Source organism: Colletotrichum graminicola, assembly GCF_000149035.1.
Source record: "Colletotrichum graminicola M1.001 genomic scaffold supercont1.30, whole genome shotgun sequence".
NCBI classification, from domain to species: Eukaryota; Fungi; Ascomycota; class Sordariomycetes; order Glomerellales; family Glomerellaceae; genus Colletotrichum; species Colletotrichum graminicola.
Genome location: NW_007361034.1, coordinates 126207 through 149797, shown reverse-complemented (window position 1 = coordinate 149797; position 23591 = coordinate 126207). Strand labels below are relative to the sequence as shown.

The 23591-nt window shown below is 54.0% G+C and overlaps 2 protein-coding genes across 2 annotated transcripts; both read left to right on the top strand.

Annotated features, from left to right (window-relative positions):
• Positions 1-870: 870 nt before the first annotated feature.
• GLRG_07315 (UDP-galactopyranose mutase) lies at positions 871-2701 on the top strand (the record flags this gene model as incomplete). Its single annotated transcript, XM_008098000.1, has 5 exons — positions 871-881; positions 1003-1072; positions 1142-1222; positions 1284-1634; positions 1685-2701. The coding sequence occupies 5 exons, from the start codon at positions 871-873 to the stop codon at positions 2699-2701; spliced, it is 1530 nt and encodes a 509-aa protein (XP_008096191.1).
• A 3669-nt stretch (positions 2702-6370) lies between these two features.
• GLRG_07314 (hsp90-like protein) lies at positions 6371-14082 on the top strand (the record flags this gene model as incomplete). Its single annotated transcript, XM_008097999.1, has 4 exons — positions 6371-6501; positions 6583-8936; positions 8988-13582; positions 13636-14082. The coding sequence occupies 4 exons, from the start codon at positions 6371-6373 to the stop codon at positions 14080-14082; spliced, it is 7527 nt and encodes a 2508-aa protein (XP_008096190.1).
• Between the last annotated feature and the right edge of the window lie 9509 nt (positions 14083-23591).

Below are 23591 nucleotides of genomic sequence, written 5' to 3'. Positions count from 1 at the left end.
CGCTGCCATCCAGAGAGCCAGGGATGAGCGACTAATCATCGAGCAAACTGTTTCTCGGTAGGAAGTGCCGTCAGAGGGTGCAACACAAGGAAAAGCGCTTCTGCTACTACGTACGTATGTCACAAAATCCCGTGTCTTGCGCGCGCCAAAGCCATAAACCTCGACGTAAGGGACGTTGAAGGCTACTCATGGCTGTCTCGCCCGTATCTCGGATAAAGGTCTTGGATGAGGCAAAAGTAACCCGCAGTAGCAGACGGCCAGCCAGAGAGTCGACGCCACCACCCCTGCCCCCACTGAGGTACGTATCCAAATGCCCTCATGTTGTGCGATATCGCAAATTGTGGGACATGTCTTAGCGGCACGGAGCTACACTACCTAAGGTACCCGGGATTTGGCACTAAGAGCCGAGATACGTACCTGCAGCAGGAAGGGTGGGCTCTCATGGCCGCCGTCGACCAGGGCCCCGCCAAACCCCTTGTCCCAAATAATAATTTGGCCCCTCCATCACAGTTGCGGTGCAGGAAGGATGGAAGACCAAGTAAGAGTAAGAGAAGCAGCAGCCGCAGTACCAACAGCATCAGCACAACAGACCTACGGTACCTAGTCTGCCAGTCAGTGTCTGTCCCCTTTTTCTTTGGAACCCGTCGAAACCAGAAACCCATATCTACAGCAACGGCCACTGCATCCACGCAGCTCTCCCCTCCTCCTTCCTCTCTTTGCTGCCAAACACCCCTCCGCTCTCTTTCCTGGTTCAAATTCTTGCTTCACCATCTTGCGATCTCTTCCCCCAAGAGACGCTGTCTTTCCTGTCTAGTTCTGGACCTTGTGTCATCTTCGCATTTTCCACGCAGACCCCATACGTCCCCCATCATGGCTGACATGTGAGTATCTTTCCCGCCCGCCGCAATTGCACTCATTCCGCGGCAGCTATTTCGTCTCTGCCTGGCATTCCAGTTGTAGTTGTCGTTGAAAAAAAGAACCCCAACTGACTCCTTCTCCCAGTAACGTCGATGTTTTGGTCATCGGCGCTGGCCCGACCGGTCTTGGTGCTGCGAAGCGCTTGAATCAGATTGTGCGTCCACACCGCCACATTTTGGCCACTCTGGAACCCCCTAACATCCAATGCTAATTGCCACCATAGAACGGTCCTTCATGGTTGCTTGTCGACTCGGCCGAGAAGGCCGGTGGTCTTGCCGGCACTGACACTACCCCCGAGGGCTTCGTAAGTCTAGTCTTTGCCTTGCTACGTTTAACCGACCGTTCCTAACAAGACTGGAAACCAGCTCTACGATGTCGGTGGCCACGTCATCTTTTCCCACTACAAGTACTTCGACGACTGCATCGAGGAGGCACTCCCCAAGGAGGATGACTGGTTCACGCACCAGCGCATCTCCTACGTTCGCTACAAGGGCCTCTGGGTTCCCTACCCCTTCCAGAACAACATCTCCATGTTGCCTAAGGAGGACCAGGTCAGGTGCATGAACGGCCTCATCGACGCCGCCCTTGAGTGCCGTGTCGCCAACACCAAGCCCAAGGACTTTGATGAATGGATCCTTCGCAACTGCGGTGAGGGTGTCGCTGACATCTTCATGCGTCCCTACAACTACAAGGTCTGGGCTGTCCCCACGACAAAGGTAAGCAGTCCCACACTACTCGCCCGGCCGCGAGAGCTAATCTCCTGCAGATGCAATGCCAGTGGCTCGGCGAGCGTGTGGCCGCCCCCAACCTGAAGCTCGTCACCGAGAACGTCGTTCTGAACAAGGTCGCTGGAAACTGGGGCCCCAACGCTACCTTCAAGTTTCCTGCCCGCGACGGAACCGGTGGTATTTGGATTGCCGTTGCCAACACCCTCCCCAAGGAGAAGACGCGTTACGGCCAGAAGGGTACTGTTGAGAAGGTTGATGCCGACAAGAAGATTGTTACTCTCGCCGACGGCACCACCGTCCAGTACGGCAAGCTCGTCTCGACAATGAATGTTGACCAGCTTGTTGAGCGCATGGGCAACCAGGAGCTTGTCAGCCTGTCCAAGGGCTTGTTCTACTCGTCGACCCACGTCATCGGAGTTGGCATCCGTGGTGAGCGCCCCGAGCGTATCGGCGACAAGTGCTGGCTGTACTTCCCCGAGGACAACTGCCCCTTCTACCGCGCCACCATCTTCTCCAACTACTCTCCCTACAACCAGCCCGAGGCTGGCAAGAAACTGCCCACGCTGTACCTGGCCAACGGCCAGAAGGCCGAGTCGACCGAGGCCAAGGAGGGACCTTACTGGTCCATCATGCTCGAGGTCTCCGAGTCCTCCATGAAGCCCGTTGAGCAGGAGAAGATCCTCGAGCAGTGCATCCAGGGTCTCATCAACACTGAGATGATCAAGCCCGAGGACGAGATCGTCTCCACCTACCACCGCCGTTTCAACCATGGCTACCCAACTCCCTCGCTCGAGAGAGAGGGTGTCCTTAAGGATCTCTTGCCCAAGCTTCTTGACCAGGGCATCTACTCTCGCGGCCGTTTCGGCAGCTGGAGATACGAGGTCGGCAACCAGGACCACTCGTTCATGCTCGGTGTCGAGGCTGTCGACAACATTGTCAACGGCGCCGTCGAGCTTACCCTCAACTACCCCGACTTCGTCAACAGCCGCAAGAATGAGGAGCGCCGCCTGGCACAGTCGTTCGCCTTTGGCGCCCTGCCCTCGCACAGCAAGTAAGCTTGTGGCGTGTAAGGAGGAAGGGAAAAGCGCATGGAATTTTTCGTCTTTTTGCTGTAAAGCATATAAGTATGAGCATGACCAATGGAAGAGGGAAGAAGGAAGCAAGCCCTGGGGAGTGAGAAGGGTGCTTTGGCTAAGCATACAAGAATACCTGGGAGTTCCGCGCTGTTGAATTGGGGGAAAATCACTTCGATGCGCCATACCCACGATGATGTTGAACAGTCGTGCGCAACTGTAGACGCGGGAGGCACGGGTCCTTCTAAAAGGGATACATATATAGAGTATACATGGGACGTTGGACTCTGCACAATGGTTCCAGAACGACGTTGACCGTGAGACCTGCATAAGTTAGGCCCGCGCATGCAGCAGCTGAGGGCGGCCGGGTAATTAACGATCGTCGCCAACAGACGCGGCTCGGTCACTAGCGTCCCGCCCAGTGTTACCGAATCTGTATGCTTGTTTCCCTGATAGGCCCTCGGTGGTTTTACCGTGAGCAAGCAACGAGGCTCAGGGTCTTAATGAGAGGTAACACTATTGCACTTCCCACAAGGTGATCGCTATTAGGGTCTTTGTGGGTACTTGATAACAATACGCCCAACGCTGGGCGCACGAGGTTGTAACCATTGGGCGAAAATAGGAAAGGCGGAAAAGGAAAACCCGACGTTCATTACATGGGTGTCTTCTCCTGCAAAACGCGGAATCAGACTGAGGTTCTTGGATGGTGGTGGCGCAGGCCCAAAACAGACAAAGCACGAATGACATCATTCTCACTGGTCGCAAATTGCTAACGAAAGTATAAATCGTTTACCAGAGAATTGGGAGCAGGTCTACCGCGACTCAGGTTCTCAGCGATCGTGAAGGGATGATACGGAGGCATCCATCTTGTACAGTAAGGTGTCGCAAGTCTGAGATCACCTCACAGTGCACTATATTAAATCTACTAACTTACTACCTTAATAATACCTAATAACTTACTACCCTAGGGAAAAAACTAGTTATTTTACTTATAAGATATATTTATAACTATCTCTTATAACTATATATTATTTTACTTTATTATTTAAATACTAAGTTTTTAAGTTATAGTAGATTAAGAAAGAAGTCTTATAAAGATAGTTTTAGCTCCTAGTAAATATAGTACTAACTATACTATATTCCTACTATAGTCTACTATAACTAATACTTCTTTCAAGACTATTACTTAATTATTAATTTACTTTAGATCTAAGCCCTTAAAACTATAAGTATATTAGTAAGCATGTACTTAAAATACTTAAACTACTTATATATAGTTTTATATTTACTTTTAGATATATAGAGCTTTAGCTATATAGTATAAGAATATAGTGCTTAAGGTGTATACTGTGTAATTGATCTTAGACTCATGACCTGACACTGTATTCCTTCAGACTTCCGTTGTCTTGGGAAGCCAGAACGGGGAGTTCCAGAACTGGGAAGAAGTCGAGGGGAAGCAGGGGTTGTCGGAGGAAATGAGTCGCGGATCGTTGGGGGTTACTGTTTGGTACCTATGTAGCTAAGTACCTACTACGTAGGTAGGAACCAGAGCCGGTACAGAGTCACTGGCGTTGACTGCTGTTTGGGCCAGGTCTCGTTCAATACTCGGAGCTACAACAAAAAATGTGGGAATGATGGCCAGGTATAGGTTGAGACAGGGGCGGTCGACAGTTCGACGGCCTCTTTTGCGAACCAGGACCTGATGTCCGGTCGAAGCAAAGAAGCTACGGGGAGAAACGGTAGAAACAGCCCGGATGGAAAAGGGAACAAAGGATGCGTATCAGCTTGCAACCACCAAGAAGAGGCGACAGTAAGAAAGTTTTGCAGTTCGGGTATCCACTTTTTCGCAGCAGCCCCAATGGCCGTGTGAGGAAGGGTGCTGGCAAGACGTTGGGAGTCCGTATCCGTACACAGATATCGCGTGAGTGGGCTAGGTGGGAAGAAGTCATTCCCACCTGTCACTGGTGCGGAGAGTTGATATGACGGACGGGTAACCATAGCCAGTTATGTGCCAACCCCTCCCATTGGGACGACTCACTACTGACGGCTAGCTAATGTCTACGATGGCCAAATTCGATCTACATACGTACGAGTTGGCCAATAAGAAATCGAGGTTGCTGGTCTGGTGCCTGACAATCATTGCCAACTGCAAACGGCTACCACTGTGCTGATGATGAATAGGTACCTAAACTACATGTTTGCGTGTCTGCTGGTGGAAGGCGTCAGAAGGAAAGGGAACGGCGATGACGGCTAGACTTGCTATCGAGGGTCAAGAGTCCCCAAATACATAGTACGTACCTGTAGATTTGTTTGCTTGCTCTCTTGCTGGTTTCCTCTCCATTACTGTGGCAAGGGCTTATAGTGGCAGTTGCCCTTCGTCCTCGGTACTTTTTGTTGATCAACATTTTTGGTGCTGATGAAGAATGCTTGATGTACGCTTTCTGCTCACAATATGTAACCCCATGCCGCGGAGTATATCTGAGCCATCATTTGACTAAGAGCCCTTGACAGAGATGGACGAGAGACGTCCGCCGGCGTGGGACTTGTTTGTGTTTAATAGCAACACCAAGGTTTTGCTGTTTGAACTGATGAGGGGGAGGCGTTTGACACTCTGTGCGCGCCCACCATGTGGAACGCGCTGAACCCGTCCCGGTCCTTCAAAGTGCTTCCCCCCTTCCATCCTGATGAGGTGTTTTCCATCTCCCGTTGTTAGACAGCTGGCCGAGAGTTAATCCAGGCACACCATCGTGCTTCAGTGCAACTCTGGACTTGACGGTCTTTCATGCCTTGGAAGAATAGCGCACGGCAGCGGAGAGGTTGCATTGCCTTGCGGTGTGTCGGTCTTGGGTTGGTTCAGCTTCCAAGGTGTACAAGCTGGGAAAGTTACTTGGTTCCTAGTACTCTGGTGTGCTGGGAGGAAGCCCTGTTCTTCTGGAAAAAACCAGTTACGTACTCCGCACTGTCCAGGGGTGCCTGCTCGCTGCTTCAGCCTGCCTCCGCCCACTATCTTCCCGCTATGTTGCCCTGTTGCTGAATGCCACCGCCGCCCAGAGGTAGGTACCCTTACCCATGCTGCGTCTCTCACTCGACTGATCAGTGGTTAAACATCAGCACTTCGACTTCCTGCTCGTCCTCCGACGACAGCTGCTCACTCGTTCCGTCCGTCGCCCGACGACACCTTCTCTGACGCATCGCCCCGTCGTGCCTTTTCCCTACCGAACTTTTTTTCTTCGAGGGCCCGTCACCGTTGTCCTCTGCATTCACCACAAGGCCAAGAATTAGTCCCTCAAACCTATTTCCGACCGCGCGCGCGCAGACTCGCTGTTGCGGGGCCCTGCATGCTCGATCAGAAAACACCACCAGCGAAACGAAGCCATACAATTCTTCGTTCAACCACCCCCGTTGTCATAACTCCACTACGCCTCGGAATTTTTATCAAAACATGACATGGGCGGTAGTGTCTCGGTGAACGTCACGACTTGACATTTGTCATTCTACCTCTCGCGACGACGACGACGACGACGACGACGACGACGACGACAACTCTACCGAAACCCGACTAAGCCCCAATCCCATTCATATTACCCCACCACCACCAACACCCATCCTCGTTCTCCAAGCTCCGGCTTGCGCCTATGACCGGCCCTGATGATGGACGGCGCTGCCATCGGGTCGGACGACCACTTCGACCCACCCTCGCGCTTGTTTGAGCGCCTTCGCCAGATCGCTGGCTACACCTGGGACGAGTCCCGGCTCCCCTTCCACACATCCTACGACATCTGGTGCGTCCCCTCTACGGCTGGCATAATAGCCTCAGTCAACCTGCTCTCTCCCTGACGCGATGTCTAACATGCGCTTCACAGGCACGTTTGCGGCACCAGATTCGTGTCGCCCTATCAGCCGTCTTCTTCGACTCACCATGCCTCGAGTCCCGGCTCGACCGCGAGGCTACAATCCGGCCGGCCGTCGCCCTCCGAACATGCGAGCTCCTCAAGCCTCCACTCGGGTATTCCCAGCGATGCCAGTAGTGACTTCTCGTCCACGTCGCCGCCGCCGCCGATCCCTTCCGGCGCTGCTGAGATATCATACATAGAGGAGCCCGTTGTGGCTCGTGTCTCATACCATGTGCTCCGGGAAGAAAGGGCGTTCCACATAGCTAAGAACCTCTTCGCCACGGCCGATCCCAATGGGCACCACATTGTCAAGCCTCTTGACCGCGTCCGCCTCGCCCCCCACTCAGGCGACCGCGGATCCATTGTTGTCGCCATCTATCAGCACCCCGGCCAGAACTATCTATTTGATCTCATGGATATGGGACCGGCATTCTACAAGGCCAGGAAGGTGGACGAGCGGTATGAGGCGTATCGCAAGACGAGCTTCCGTCTGAAGCCCCCGATAGACCTGCAGTACTTTCTCGACTTTGCCATCGGCGCAAGTCAGTGTCTTGAGATACTCCACTATGGGCAGGCGATGACGCATGGGGAGATTCGGCCGGACGCTTTTCACTTCAACATTGAAACAAACTCTGTCAAGTTGATCAATTTTGGCACCGGAACGAGGTCCTTTGAGGGCGGTCTGTCGAGTACGTCGTGGTCGAGCCTGTCTAAAGAGCTGGGCGCCAAGAACAAGCTTCTATACATCAGCCCGGAGCAGACAGGGCGTATGCCGGCGGAACCCGATAGCCGTACCGACATCTACTCGCTAGGAGTGGTGTTCTGGACCCTGCTCACACAGCAGCCTGTCTTTGAGGGGGAGACACCATTGGATATCGTACAGGGCGTTCTTGGACGGAGGATTCCCAACGTATCGCAAGTCCGGCTTGACATACCTGACGTTATAGGTCGCATCATCCAAAAATGCACCGCAAAGACCGTCGCAGATCGATACCACTCGGCTAGTGGTTTGAAGCACGACTTGCTCAAGGTGCAGCAGTTCCTGACCGATGGCGACTGGTTGGCGTTGAAGGAGTGGAAGATCGGAGAAAAGGACATATCGTCGTTTTTCATCCTCCCCAGCATGATGATTGGGCGGCAGAAGGAGAGAGCAGAAGTGATTAGAGTGATTGAGCGGGTTGCCAAGAGCCACTCCATGAATCAAAAGTCGACAAATAACCGCTTCTCAGATGGATCACAACTCTCGGTTGAGCTGCCTGACTGCGGTGACTTGTCGAGTGAAGGGGCCAGCTCTGCAGAGGGCACCACCCGCCGTAGCGGGTCTTTCACACATACTACATCCTCTGACCCTAGGCAGTCAAAGGCTAGCTTCGTGCCTTCCGTTCTGTCCGATACTCAGACGATATCAGGAGACACCATCGCCTCGTCCAATTCGGGGCCATTTGGGCGTATGACGAGGCCGTGGGACAGACAGTGGGAGAGGCATCATTCGGTGTCGATCGAGACGCGGAGCCTTGCCGACGGCATTGGCACGCCCACAGACAGCAATCGACTCAGCGCTGTTGAGTCAACATCCTCGAGCTTGTCTCGCCAGCTTGGTTCGGCCAAGTTTCGGAGACGTGGGCACTGCGAAATCGTTCTCGTGGAAGGGGCCGGTGGCCTTGGCAAGAGCTGCCTCTATCAGTCTGTACTTGCAGAGGCCAGGCGGAGAGGTTACTGCGCCACGGCCAAGTTCGACACGGCTCGCCGCACTGCTTTTGGGCCGCTGCTCAAGCTCTTGTCGTCTCTGTTTAAGCAGGTTTTTGGCGAGCGGAACACGGACACGCAATTCCACCAGGCACTGAAGCATTATGTTCGTCCCGTGTGGCCGACGCTCCACAAAGTCCTCGGGCTACCCGACTTTCTCCTCGGCGCCCTTGACAGCCCGGTTCCTAGATCCGTCTCCATCACACAAAGCGTGGCCCAGACCCGGAGCATCAGAGCCGGCCTCAAAAGGCGCGGCTCATCGCCAGGAAGCTCCCCTGGGCGCCTGACGAAGTCCACCGTTATATCGTCACAGGCATCCCAGGACTTTTTGCGAGCAGGTGGAACGACGAAGACGATGCGGTTGATGAATACCTTCCTTGATGTGCTACGCATGTTTACATCTCACAAGTTTATATGCTTCGTGCTAGATGACCTTCACTTTGCCGACGACGAGTCAATGGAGCTGATTAGTCAGATTATTGGGGCGCGGATGAAAATGGTCGTCATCATTACTTACAGGCCGGAAGAACTGTCTCCTGAGCGGGTACAGTCCATTATCCATCCCCCTGAATCCGAAGGTAAGTTCTCGGCCCTCGAGGGCAATGGCGCTGTATACTAACGATGTGCAGAGTTCCCTAGGTCAGGAGGCCCAGTGGTCACGCGCATTAAACTGAACCCCCTGGGCGAGGACGACATAATCCAATACGTTGCGACTACGTTATGCAGACCCAAAGAGGAGGTTCTTCCGTTGGCGATCGTTATTCAATCAAAAACAGCAGGCAATCCGTTTTATATGCGGGAGATGCTGAGTGCGTGTTATAGGAAAAGGTGCATATGGTACGACTACAGAGACAGCAACTGGCATTTCGACCTGGACAGGCTGTTCGAGCACTTCAAGGGTGCGAGCGACTACGATATACTCGACACCGGCTTCATCACCCGCAGGCTAAACGAGCTGCCGCCGGCATCCAGGGCAATTCTTGCCTGGGCTGCTCTGTTGGGGTCGTCATTTTCATTTGAGCTCATTTCACGACTTCTGAGCGGCGAATTCCAGTATGAAGATGAAGGTGAAGACGAGGCCAGCTGTCGAGGACCAGGCAACGAGCAATACCACGCATCCTATACCCAGCAGGAGGCAATCAACGGGTTACAAGCGGCTGTGCAGGCCTATATCATCGTACCGAGCGAGACAGACGACAGGTTCCGCTTTGCTCACGACCGATTCATTCAGGCGTCGGCAGCGCTGAAAGAGTGCAACGCGCGCAAGATGCATTTTGTAATTGCACAGACACTGTTGAAGTACTATTCGGCGGACCCCAAGGCGAAAGACAACACAGCCTCGCATATTTGCGAGTCTGTTGATATCATTAAGAAGCGCGTTGCCAAGCGCCGGTCATATCGTAAGCTACTGTTCGAGTGCGCTCAAGCGGCGGTCGAGAACTGCGCCCGTCCAACTGCCTCCAAGCTATACAGCACGGCGGCCGCACTCCTCCAACCGGACCCCTGGAATGACGAGCTTGAGGACGTCTCCTACGATGAGACTATGCAGTTGCACCTGAGAGCTGCCGAATGCTACCTCTACATGGGCAACCATGTAGCCGCCAACGCTCTGCTCGACAACATCTTGGAGTGCGCGCGCAGCCCCCTCGACAAGGCGCCAGCTTATGTTCTGCAGTCCAGAACCCTCGCGCAATGCGGCGACGCCAAAGGAGCCCTCGAGTCACTCAAGGAATGTCTACATGCTCTGGATGTGCAGTTCGACGATAATCCGACATTCGAGAAGTGTGACGACCAGTTCGAGAAGATGTCTGTCAAGATACAAACCATGGACAAAAATGAACTTCTGAATCCGCCCCAGTCGTTGGACCCAGCTCTGCCGTCTGTCGGCGCTGTCCTGGCAGAGACCGTTAGCGCCGCGTGGTGGAGCGACTACCTGCGCTTCTATCATCTATCTCTCGTCATGCTAGACCTACATCTCACCCATGGCGCCTTTCCGCAGTCCGGGATGGCGTTCCTCCATCTCGGCCTGATTGCCCTGGCTAGATTCAACATGGTCACCTTCGCCGTCGAGGTGGGCAACGTCTGCATCGAGTTGCTTGATCGCTATCGCGACCCCTTCTCCATGGCAAGGGGCTACATGTTGTATGCCAACTTTATCGGGCACGTCCAGGTCCCGGTGGCTGTGGCGCTGAGCCATCTGGAGGGTTCTGTCGACTACGCAGCAGCGGCCGGCGATAGAATTTCCTCGATCCTAAGCTTTGGACTGGCGGCGCAGCTCAAGTTCTTTGCCAGCGAAAACTGCTCCGACTTGGAGGCATTCTGCCAGTACGGCTGCGAAGAGATCCCTAATTGGCATCGAGACACGCGGGGTGGCACCCTTCTCATCTCGATTCGACAGGCGTGTCGTGCCCTGCAGGGGAAGACTCGAACCACAGAGCCCCTAGAGGTCATGACTGACGAGCAGCACAACTCAGCCAACTACAAGTCGTGGCTAGGGGCCAACACGCAGAACGGCAACCGGTCGATTCTCTGGTACGAGAGCATCGAGATTGTGCCACTATTCATCTACGGGCATTACGACCGAGCCATCGAGATCGGCCAGGCGTGCTTCGAGACCATCCAAAACCTGTGGTCCGCTCGCAACAGCAGGCTGGTCATGTTTTTCTACGGTCTTGCGCTCGCGGGAAGCATGCTCCGCAAGCTCAACGATCCCCGACTGGACCCCAACAGTCTGACCAACGAAACCGAGACTACTCTGCACAAGCTCCGCGAGCTGACCAAGAGAATCAAGGAGTGGGAGGTTTATACCGAGGTCAACTACATGTCATGGTCCAAAATACTTGAGGCCCAGATCGCTGAGTTGACGGACGATTACGGCGGCGCCATTAAGCTGTACGAAGAGGCTCTGGACAACGCCGAGGAGCACAACTACCTGTTTGAGGCGGCGGTGGGCAATACGCTGATGGCTGGCACGCTCGTCAGACGCAAGGCCCGACGACTGGCCCGCTCTGCGTTCCGGGATGCCATTTCTTTCTACCGTCAGTTCGGAGCTGTCGCCGTCGCTGAACGCCTCGAAGAGGAGCACGCTGTCCTACTTCACAGTCCCACAAGAAACCCCAGGACAACGGACGCCGCCGTGCAGACGGACTTTGCCGGTGACAGTGGTACAGTCGATTACCGCGCCGTAGAGGGCGAAGAAGGCCCAGAGGGACTCCAGCAGTCCAACCACACCGCCATCGCCGACATCAAGGGCGAGCGGATTGGTGCATGGCGCGGTTCAATGCACGAACAGAACGAACTCGGGGCAGGTTTACCTGCACTTGATATGATTGATCTGCATGCGATTCTGCTCTCCTCCCAGGTAATCTCTGGCGTCCTCCGGGTCGATGAACTGCTCAAGACTATGTGCGACGTCATCCTGCAGACCTGCGGCGGCTCGGCTACACTCGCCGCCATCGTCGTTCAGGACTCGGACGAGTCTGGCTGGTGTCTTGCAGCTAGTGGCGACCCGGAAAGGGGCGCGTCGGCGCATATTCCAGGCGTGCCCCTGGCAGGCACATCACTTGTCGCTGAAAACGTCATCCTCTACTGCACCCGTTTTCGAGAGGCAGTGTTCATCCCCGACATTATCAGTGACGAGCGGTTTGGGAACGTGAGCGAGGCCTGGCTGCAGCGGAACGTCCTCAGCAAGGCCATCATCGCGATTCCCATTTGCCACGGCTCCAAGCCGCTCCTCGGTGTCTTGTACCTCGAGGGCGAGCCGGGCTCCTTCACCGACCGCAACGTTTCTGTCCTGCAGTTGTTGGTTAACCAGATTGGCATCAGTTACTCCAACGCCCTGGCCATGAAAGCCGTCGAGAAGGTCTCCGCAGAAAACGTTTCCATGGTTGCACTGCAGAAACGTGCGCTGGCCAAGGCTCTCGAGGCAGAGACCAAGGCCAAACATGCTGAGGCGGAGGCCAAGCGCAATGTCAAGTTAGCCGAAGAGGCCGCCAAGGCCAAATCCATCTTTCTGGCCAACGTCTCTCACGAGCTGCGCACGCCTCTTAATGGTGTCATTGGGAACTCCGAACTGCTCAAGGACAGCGAATTGGACAAGGATCAGCAAGAAATGGCGGATAATATCAAGGTATCCGCAGAGCTTCTGCTCACTGTCATCAATGATATTCTCGACTTTTCCAGGATGGAGGCTGACAAGATGAAACTGTACGTCATCGCCTTCAACCCCGAGGAAATGGTCCGCGAGGTTGTGCGGGCCGTGTCTTACAGCAACCGGCAAAAGACGAAGCAGAAGAACGTCAAGATTATACAAGACATTAACCTGCCCTCGATGCTCATCTTTGGGGACCCTATCAGACTTCACCAAGTCTTGGGCAATCTCATCAGCAACAGTCTCAAGTTTACCGAGGACGGATCCATAACTATCGGGGCCCGTGTCGAATCAGAGACCAACGACAAAGCTACCCTCCTGTTTAGGGTGCAGGATACGGGCATCGGCATTCCTCAGCAGCAATTGGTCAAGCTCTTCCAGCCGTTCAGCCAGGCAGACACCAGCACGGCCCGCAAGTACGGCGGCAGCGGGCTCGGTCTGAGCATCTGCAAGTCTTTGATTGAAACAATGATGAAGGGTAAGATCCAGCTTGACAGTCAGGAAGGCGTAGGGACGACGGCTTGGTTCAAGGTCACCTTCGACAAGGCCAAGTCCGACGTATCCGCCGGCGACGCCCAGCAGATGAAATCCCCGCCAGCCGTCGAGCGCTCTGCCTACCTCGCAGAGCGTGATCCATCGCCGAATCCGTTTCTGGATCTTACCGCCATCTCCAAGGACCAGATCAGGATTTGCATCGCAGAGGACAACCCCATCAACCAGAAGATTGCCATTCAGTACGCGCAACGCCTGGGCTACACCACCGTCGATGCCTACGAAAACGGCCTCAAGGCCGTGGAAGGTTTGCGCCAGAAGGCGAGGGAGGGTCGGCCGTACCACGTGGTCCTCATGGATGTGCAGATGCCCGTGCTCGACGGCTACGAGGCGACCAAAATGATCCGCAAGGACCCCATAGACGTCGTGCGCAAGATACTCGTCATCGCCATGACAGCGTCGGCCATTCAGGGCGACCGCGAGAAGTGCCTGGCAGCAGGCATGAACGACTACCTCGCGAAGCCGGTGCGCTCCGAGGTGCTGAAGAAGAAGCTGGATACCTACGTCAGCCCCCAGGTATCCGTAAGCCAGACCCTGGTCGGGTTTTCGAGGCTCCCACGCTAACCGCCACTTAGACCGCTTCATCTTCCGACGCCGTACGCTCTTCTTCCACGTTACCGGCGTACGCCACTACTGATCTCAATGGGGCTGGGGCAAGCTTTCACCTGCCGATCAGGGAGAATCCGGCGTACAGTCGACCGTCGGGCAGCACCGCGGCGCCCAGTCGAATATCGAGCGACACAAGGTCGACTACTGATACAAGTTTGGTAGCCGAGACGCAGTCGCAGGCTCCCTCACAGAAACGCGCATCACGCAAACTCACCAAGACACGCACTAGCACCGAATCGCTGCCGGCAGAGAAGCCCAGAGCGGTCCTCACCAAGAAGGCGCCGCAACGCCAGGGGACAGCCTCGTCGATGGACGAGAACCTCAAGCCGGAGCTTGTCTCATACCACGCGAATAGCCGCAACAGCATGAGCTCGCAGGGGTCGAGCGGCAAAGACAAGATTATCCCCGGGTAAGGCATCATAAGCAGAAGACTTAAGCAAGAAAAGAGACCAGTCCATTCCAGCCCAAGCAGCTGCGGCTAAGTGGATACGGATTAGTAGTTCAAGAGGAAGGCTTATACCAACAAGAGATGGACGGTGATATGATTAGCCGGCGGTGTAAACACCGTGTTAACTAAACGATGGATTCGAACATATCCTGCCTGGTTTCACTTGAATTGGGCGCAGAGAAAGAACACAAGAGGGGAATAAAGAGACGTAGGAACGACATGTCTTTGACAGGTAGGAACAGGGAAGGCGTCCTGACACTTGATGATTTATTTCACTGTCACAAAGAATCTTGATTGGCTCTATCCAGCAGAGTGGAAGCAACAGGAGTTGAACGGTACCCTCAAGCATTCCGAATTGTTAAGGAACGCTTGTTTTCAATCATAGCATCATGGCAATGGCATACGGTCTAATCCGTCGGTAGTGAAGAGTGATCACCTAGGACGTGGGAGGCAAAGCGATTTTATTCTGCTGTATGTATGTACATATGGTGATCGACAGGCCATCTCCCGTGCTTCGCAGTTGCCTGGCTCGTTGTGTCTTGCTAGTGATCTGAGTGTGTAGCGGCGCTTTTAGCCTGTAACGTCCCGTACGTGGAAGAGGTCAGCAGACTGCGGCTTAGGCACGCCCTTGTTCGGGACCCCCTCCGTCTTCCTCTCCTGCAGTATGATCAGCCCAGCCTGCTGCAGGTAGTGCCGTTGACGTGCAGGAGATGTTTGAGACAGACGGGCATACTGACGAGAGCAGAGACGAGCCAGGATTGCAAGTCCTCTGCTGATGTTGTCTTAAGTGATGTGTCACTTGCACTCAACCCCTTTGGGAAGATGCACCAAAATCCCAGAACCAATCAATGCCGCATTCCCCATGCTGATCGGGGATCCAAGAAATTTCAAATCCCATGGCATGGGTCGGTCGTCTACCACATGTTTCGGCCACCGCTCTTTGAATTCGTGTCTCTCCCTCGATCAGAATCAATCTGCACCGTTCGGGCCATTGCTTTGCTCAGATCGAGAATTTTGGGGGGGGGGGGGGGGGGGGGGGGGGGTTGATTCAAAATGTCTTGGGTAGGCAAAGAGCCCCTCCCCCTCGAAACAGTCTTTCAACCCCCTGAGTCAGCCCTCGCCCATGCCTCCTTGGTGTGGTTTGGCGGCCTTCTCAGCTTGCCTTTCTCGGGAACTGGGTCGACACGCAATGTCCGTGGGGGTGGTCTCCCTGGTTCAAAGTCGGACCCAACATTGGGAACTTCGGATATGGGACTTGGGGAATTGGTGACTATGGTCAGTGGATGACGGGATCCGACCCCCGGATGTGGGTGCAAGCCCAATAGGTCTCCTTGTGGACTGGAACGGTGAGGTTTGAAACAGACGCAGCTGTACCGGGTTGGACGTCGGATACTGCTTCGTGCCATCTCATTTCACTGATGTTCTTATCACTTCGTCCATGTTACTCACGCAGTCTTGGAAGCTAAGGGAATCGAATACCACGATTGCACGTATTGGTCTTGCCTCAGGTCTCTCTATATCTCTCGTACAGCCTTGCAGGATCGAGAGGGGCTATGGAAAGGAGGAGAAGGCCAGGCTTTCAAACTCCAATGTACGGGACAGCGTCTCATACAACAACATGTAGAATGGAACAGTGGATAACTTTTGCTGGCCGAAGTCCTTCGCACCTGATATTGTCATTTGTTGGTGTTAATACCACAGTCTGGCCTTGTCCGACACGGATGCAGCCAGCAATGCCTCAATCAGGACTCTCCGTATCTGACCTGACACAGCCCGACAATGCTGTCCCATCAACGGCTAGCCCGCAACATTAGCCCTCTGGGAGAGGGAGGGGCTAGCCAGATAAGGAGGGTTCGTGATAAATGAAGGGAATTGCCCATCGTCATCAAACCAAGCAGGAACGAGTCGCAAAATGGCCTCATTTGCGAAGGCGAGGCCGGGAGACCCCCCGGCCCTTGGAAGAAGAGACCCGACTTACTCACAGCAAGCGGACCGCGACAATGAAGCCGCTGCGACATTTAAGCAACAGAATTTTGATGTCACTCGTTCGCCTACCCCCTGCTTGGGATGCGACGTTTACAAAGGGATGACAGCCAAGGGAGCAATTCTGCCTCGTCCATTCATGCTACTGGAGACCGCAGACGGTGAACTAAAGCGCTGCCGCACTTTCTTCCTCCTCTGCTTCTTTTCCCCCACATGGTTGCTCTGACTCCCATTTATTTCCCTATCGGTCTAGTGCAAACAACATTTAGAAACCCTGCATTACGGATGGCATCACCCGCGAGAGAGCCCGTCATCACTTGGTTGTTAGGCTAGGAATGGCTGGTTTCGTCAACCACGACCACTCGATATTTGGTGTACCGCCACTTTTTCGTCCCATGTCGAACACCCACCCACCTTGATCAGATCCCACTTGGGCCACCCTCAAGAGGAGGAAAAACTTCTCGGTTCATGTTATGCAAATACCATACCGTTTAGCTCAGATCACAGGCTCATCCCATGTTCAATAAACCTTCCCCGGGTTCACCCCTCACCCGTGTGCTTGCAGAGTTCCCTTGTCCGCAAGATCTTGGGCGAGTTCTTGTCGCCTGATGATCAGCCTAGCATTATATTTTCTTGAAGAGGTCTGGTGCATGATGCATCCTTTGAATACAAACGTCTGGTCCCAGAATTGAGGTGGAACAAGGCCGAGGAGAGACGAATAGTTAGCATGCGGGATTGATATGCCTCGCCGGACAGCTTCACGAGTTGATGACCTTTCGCTGGATGCTCAACTTCCTTTTGCTTCATGGCCAAGTCCCCGCTCTATCTGGGGCCGGTTCGTTGCTCATCACCCTAACGGTGGGGCAGTAAAGGGCAGGGTCTCGAGTTCCTTGACTGAGGTCCGATAACCGCCGGTGGAGGTGCTCATGCGTGCCATGGGGCCGTGTCAAGAGTACCTGTACACTTCTTGGCGGTCGGTTCGGGAGATAGCCTACTGCTAGGTATTCTTCTGATTGCGATTTCCATCTCTCCGCTTTCCCGGGCGGGTTTCAATTTCCCCTGCTGTGGGAAAACATACGAATGCTCATGTCTCCGCGTCGCCCCTTCTCCTTCCCCTGCTCTAGATATGTATTGCCTCCATCTGACTCTCTGTTCGGCATTGCTAACAACGTTTCGCTTGGTGGATGAACGGCAGAGAGCCGTCGGTGGGCGCGGCAGACCTGGACACGACGGAAGTCAAATATCGTTTCGCCCTTCGAGAGTACCTACCGTATCCACCGGCTTACTTCGAAATCCGCACTGACCATAGGTCGCTGGAAAAGAGCCTAGCGTGCTGGCAGAAACAGGGATCTGGAAGTGGCAAGGCAGGGGTTAGTCACATACGTCAGCAGGAAGCTTTGGTGTGAGTGACCACCACATAGGCTTGCGAAGTTGACGGTAACGGGTTGGCAAGGCAAGTAAGTGGGTGGACACGTGGGTTGACCGCCTTCTATAGTCGGACTAGCGCATAGTCAGTGCGGATTTCGAATCAAACCAGTGGATACGGTATAGCACCTCTGATGGACGACGTTGGGCACGGGTAGGGATATAGGATGTAAAAGATGCGACGAAACAAGACTCTGGACACAGAATGTCCACCCTGCCCTTTTCCCAGAGTAACTAGGTGCCGGTGCCGGTCCCGGTTGGCCGGATGTGGCATCCCTGTCGTGTGCTCAAGAGAAGTTGAGAAATTGAATTAATTTTACCCAGCATGGCGAAGGTTAGCGCAGTACTTATGTTTTCTGTTGAGGAGGGAAGCTTCCCAGGTACTGCGTTAACCTTCAACATTCTGGAGTAGGTTTATATTGTAGTCGACCTCTGCAAATATCATTTCCAGATCAGGGCATCGATAAAGGGGGTCGAGGGACGGCCTCGCCTCACTTGGAAACGTCCGCATAGCCAAAGTGGCACTAGCTAGCCCTGTCGTTGTCTCGTTAGGGCGCTGGCGCCCTGGATTATGTCTGGCCCTATTCAACTGCTCCTCGCAACGACTCTCCCAGCTTGGGTCGACACCGTGCCGGGATTGATTCACATGGGTGATGCTCCATGACAACAACCGCAGCCAAAGAGATTTCTGTCATTGGTTGATGCGGAGGCTGTGAGTAAACGTCTCGCAAAGCGGCCAAAACGTGGTGAGTTTGCCGTGATAGATGAGACGAAACTCAAATGGAGAAAGAAGAACTTGGATGCCACCAAGTGACCGTCCAGCCTGCATCTGCCAACAACACCTGCTCTTTGCTTGTGCATTCCCCCACTTGACGATAAATGAGGAAACGTCTGAACCGGACCTGGCGAGCGGGACAATCTCCTGCTCCGAGGATCCGAGGCGTGGTAGCATCCCTCACCATCCTCATCTATCTTCGACGCAAGCCTAGTGGGCATGTCAAGGAATGTTTGGGAAGAAGGTCATCAGTCCGTCCATCACTAAATGGGATGGGTAACCATGACTCCAGACGGGCCAGAGCACCCGTGTCTTTACCTAGTTCGTTTTGTGATGTCGAGCGAAAAGAGATGAGATGGATGAGGTAGGTAGGTAGGTAGGGCAGGCGGATTGGCTTTCTCCACCTAATAAACTTGTGACAAAAGCTAACATGCCGAATGCCGCAATCAGTCGAGCATCACGCCGCCAGCCACTCCTACCGAAACTTAGCCAACAAGCAGAGAGACTGGGAACCTGATAAGGGGTTCCCTGGTATCGCGGGATATCAAGGTTCTGAGGAGCAAAGAGCGGAAGATGGGGGAAAAAAGAAAAAACCTAGTCCATGATTGCAGGCCCTCTAGTCCTCGAGCCTGAGTCCGTACGATACGAATGAGCCGCTTGCCACCGTCATAACGGAGAGACCCGCCAGAAACGAAAAAGGAACAATTGGGACAGCTGCCGAACGCCAACAACGACTGATCGAGGTCGGACTTTTGCTTGATTCGGGGGCGGGATGGTTACTCGCTAAACAGGCTACCCGGGGCGTCATGCAACCTCATCGAAGATCATCGGTCGGGTCAAGACATCTTTTGGGCACGTGCTCCAGCGAGCCGAAGAAGCGGAACTGGGCATAGCGAAGCTCCTCAGCAATGTGTGTCCGTGAGTGATATCGCCCATGATACTTATACTGAGCCTCCCCGACTGGGAGTATCATTGTGCACCTGTGCGACCCCAAGGAGGTCCACCTTGGATACGTACCTAGGCAGCAGATGATTCGGGTATCGCTTGTGGGGCTGACTAACTGAGTGCCTGCCTGCTAGGTTTGCTGCCTCACTTAAGTTCCAGCAATTGATGGTTGTTGCTCAATCCCATCTAGTCCTCTCTGGTCTATCGATCGCAATTCGCTGGCACCCACGGGCACTCTCTTCTCTCCCGCGCAGATCTCCTGGGCCAGTTTCGCGGAAGATTGGCTTACCCAAAGCATGACCAGCACGCACCGCACCCAAGTTCACACATAGGTGGAACACATGCAAAGCACATGCTTGCCACGTCCAACTGCCCTGTCGTTGACGATCGTGTCTTGAATGGTTCGATGGCCTTGAGTAGCAGCCAGGTAGGCTGGTTGTTGTTGTCTACGAAAGCTAATCTCGAAATAACGCGAGTCAAATATTGCCCGGAGCCCATAAAGGTCCATGCCCGTTAGAAGACCGGCGTCACGGCAGGTTAAACTTCATTACCAGTGCCGTTACATACCGACTTCGGCGCCGACAGGTGACCGTCTCGTAAAGCCGGATAGCAAGGCGCTCATCATAAGTACCAGGACACAGATGCGCAGCCTGAGGGGCAATCACAATAACATCTCTTTGTCAGGTATTGCACTGTGTAAATAAAACGCCTGAGCAGCATGACCAACAAACGCAAGACGAACCGAGGGACCTGCCTTGGCTCCAACGAGAGGCGGTTGAGAGTGGGGCCTACTTAGGTACAGGCTTTCGTTCCCAACCAGGCCGGATTGAGGGCCGGATGTTAACATCTCGCCATCCTGCTTCGCATATCGCCAGGAGCGGGGTACAGTTTGTGTTGGCTCAAGCTGAACATGCGCCGTCCGGCCATGGCCCCCCATCGCACGATGGGCGCTGCATCTCCTATGCTCGGAAGTCCGCGAAGCTAGTCAGACGTCGCAGCAAATCCTGTTGAGTAGATATTTCGAGTCAGCTCCGTCTCGAAACATCCACCATATGCAGGGGCCAATGCAAAGCCTACGGTAGTTAAAGAAAGGGTTCTGGAGATCTGGCTCGAGGCTCCGTGAGTTTGTGATACGTCAGACTGTCATTCTCAGAGCTTCACTCGCGCGCGCTGTATAGGATAGGAAGGTGAGGGCGCCACCAAATTGGGCAACACTGAGAATATCAGTAAGGGTTTGATGGCATGTGTGTTACGCCCCGGCCGGTGCGGTAAACCCACATTGGGCCTGCTGCCGGGGGGGTCTGCTGGGGCTCTAACAGATACAGGGCTGATGGAAGTCGAAGGATCGTGCTTCGGAGATTCGTGTTCGGCGCATGGAAGTCTGAGCAGTCTGAGATGTGGCATTATCCGACATTTGGATGTTGTCCGGTGCTCCGTGACAGAAGATAGCAGCTTATGTTACAGCACACGATTTACAGACCGCCTTGTGTATGAGCCACCATGCCCTTCCGGGCAGAGTCGCTGAAATATCGATCAAAGAGCAATCCTTTGGGGCTGCTACGAATGGGCGAAGGAGGGAGACACCGAAGACAGGCGTACTTGAAGGATAATGGTGACTAGTGGCGGGAGCCATGGGCATCGAACACTCTGGAGACGGAATTTGAGCTTGAACCAGATTGCTGGATAAGGAAAGTCAGACACCACCAGAGCCGCAGTGTTATTTTTGCGCAACGGGCTCCAACCGAAGCTTGTCACGCACGTCCTAGACAGCCTAGCTGGGACGGAAGAGGCAGAAGCGGGAAATGGGAAGGCGACGGTTGCCTTGTTGGCGTTGCGGTGACTGGATGTGGGGGCTTGATCGTACAATGTATGTACGTACGCCCGTAAGGCGATTCACCGTAATGAGAATGTTTCGACGGGCCGGTGGCTTATAGCAATTGGAAGGCGTCCGTAGTGGCCAGCCCACAGTTACCCGGTTGCCGTGCCCGACGACGTGCCCAGGTTGTGGAAGAACTGTTGAATTGACACTGATGAGTCTTAGCCCATATCGCTCTCCTTTCCGTAGCTACATATTTTTGGAACTGGTCGTCGACAGCAGCACCGCAGACAGCACAATAGCGTATATGTGTATTTGTACAAGACACCTCTGAAGGTCAGCGTCAGTGGTATGTCGTTTTTGTATGATACCTAGGTACCAAGGTACTTAGTGATCTAGGAAGGTGGAGAGGGTGTTCCTGTTTCCTCACAGCTGTGTTTCAGATTTTACAGCTCTGGCAGGGATCTGCCTTTTCCTGGTCCACATGCTCACTTGCTTGAGCACTCCCACCAATGTGATTGCGTAGGACTTCTTTCCGACTGTTGGGGTGGGCAGAGCGGAGCTGCCTGGCAATATCGTGGTTATGAAGAAGGAATAGAATACTCGCCCCCTTCCCAGCCTGTGCTTGCTCTACATTGCAGTACGTACCTACCTCACGATGCAAACTTGCCTTCATCGTCGTCCAGGAAGAGCCTAGTAGCTGTGACCAACTTGACCGTAACTCCCATAACTTCTCAGAGGGGAAAGTGCCACCCTTTAGGATTCCGCGGGAGGGGCAATCTGGGATCGTCTGTGCCATCGCATTTGTCTTGCCAGTATACTACTGTTCATAACGGACGTGACAAGCACTGCACGAACACGATAATGAATGTATGGGTAATGCCATATTAATGGCCACCTTTACTGCAGCTGAATGACCCCTATCGACGGCACGAGTTCTTCCACCTCGGCTGATCATTCAGGCTCGGGCATACGCCACAATTCCACCCCTGCCGTGCTGCGTCTACCAAGTTCCAACATGTACAGTGGGTATAAGGAATCTTGTCTTGTGGCGATATGCACAGACCCTCTCACTTGCTGCCGTTGGCCGACAACATTCAGAAATCTGAGATGAGCATGCCGCCGTGACCGCCGTGATCCCCGCTGGTAGCCAACGCTGCATCAGGCTCTTGATGTCGCCTTCCAAGGGAAATCCCTGTTGTTCTAGCCAAATGCCATTCATCCTGGATCCATCAGGAGTCGAGCCCTGGTTTATGAGCCAGTGAAATGAGCATGATCTCATGCAGATCACCAGCACTCTTCTGTAAATGTGGTCCAGGCTCAGCAGTTCACTTGCACGGCACGGACGACCCTAGTCCTGGTCACTTCTCATTTTCTTTCCCCTGTCCAAGACCCGAGATGCACTAAGGCATGACTGATCCTACATGTTTGTAAGACCCCATTCATCGGCCGTCAGCACTTCACAGATTCATGTCACTGCTAGAGTGAGTGATACAAACCGCGGATGCACCAAGGGCCAAGGGAACCGGGTTCTGATAATGCCCGAATGCCGCCAACATCATTGCGACTTGAATGGATCGAACGAACGGGTCTACTAATGGTGGTTCGCAGGCGACACTCGGTTGGAATCCGAGCAAACTCGGATTTCTTCCCATCGCTGCAGCGTCCAACCGGGCGTACCTGACAATGATGCCCTAGCCTCTGAGAAACCCAACCAAGTTGAGCGACGCACAGTCGCCTTGATGCGCCTCACTCATGATGCTTGCAACCGCCCCGAGGTTCTCGGTGCATTCGAGCACCTTTCCTCTTCTGGCCAGCTTCAAGACGGCACGTAGGACACAGGCACTGGAGCGGCGGACTTGCATGTCCCCGGCGCACGCACTTTTTAGATGGTCAAAGCAAGATACGCCTCGCCCGGCTGAAATGGGTGGAACGGCCAGAAGCGTGTGAGAAGCAAACTGTTTTTGCCTGCCGCAGCCAGTCAGGTTGGATACCAGACGAGGGTAGCTGGCAGACGGAGCACGAACTTGCGTCCAAGCCTGTCTCAGTAGCCGCCCATAGTGCCTAGCGGCTGCTTAGCCGGAGTCCTCGAGGGCAGAATTGTTCCAGAGCTTGACTTACCGGGCCGTTGGAGTTTGAAATCCCACGCCCAGTGCCCACCCAGTTTGGCACATCAAAGTGTCAGGTTCTGGCTCTTGGTAAGTAGAACGCGACGCCGTGATGCAGCTTCCACAGATGCCGGCCTCGGAACTCGCCTTGTTCTAGACTAGACTAGACTAGATCAAACTTTAGGGAATTCGCCACGCTGTTGGAATGTGGTTGAGACGGGGCTGCTTAGGCAATCGACACCGACGTTTCAAGCATCGAGACACTGGAATGATAGACCTCTTCTGCCGTTTCGTTCCTGGAATCGTTTACTATTGCCTTTCTCCTCTGCACTTGTCTACTTGCAGATGACTTGCTAAAAGGCGTTATTGGCCTCTGTCTACTTCCTCCCATCCTATCTCTCAAGCCAGTGGTGCCAAACGCT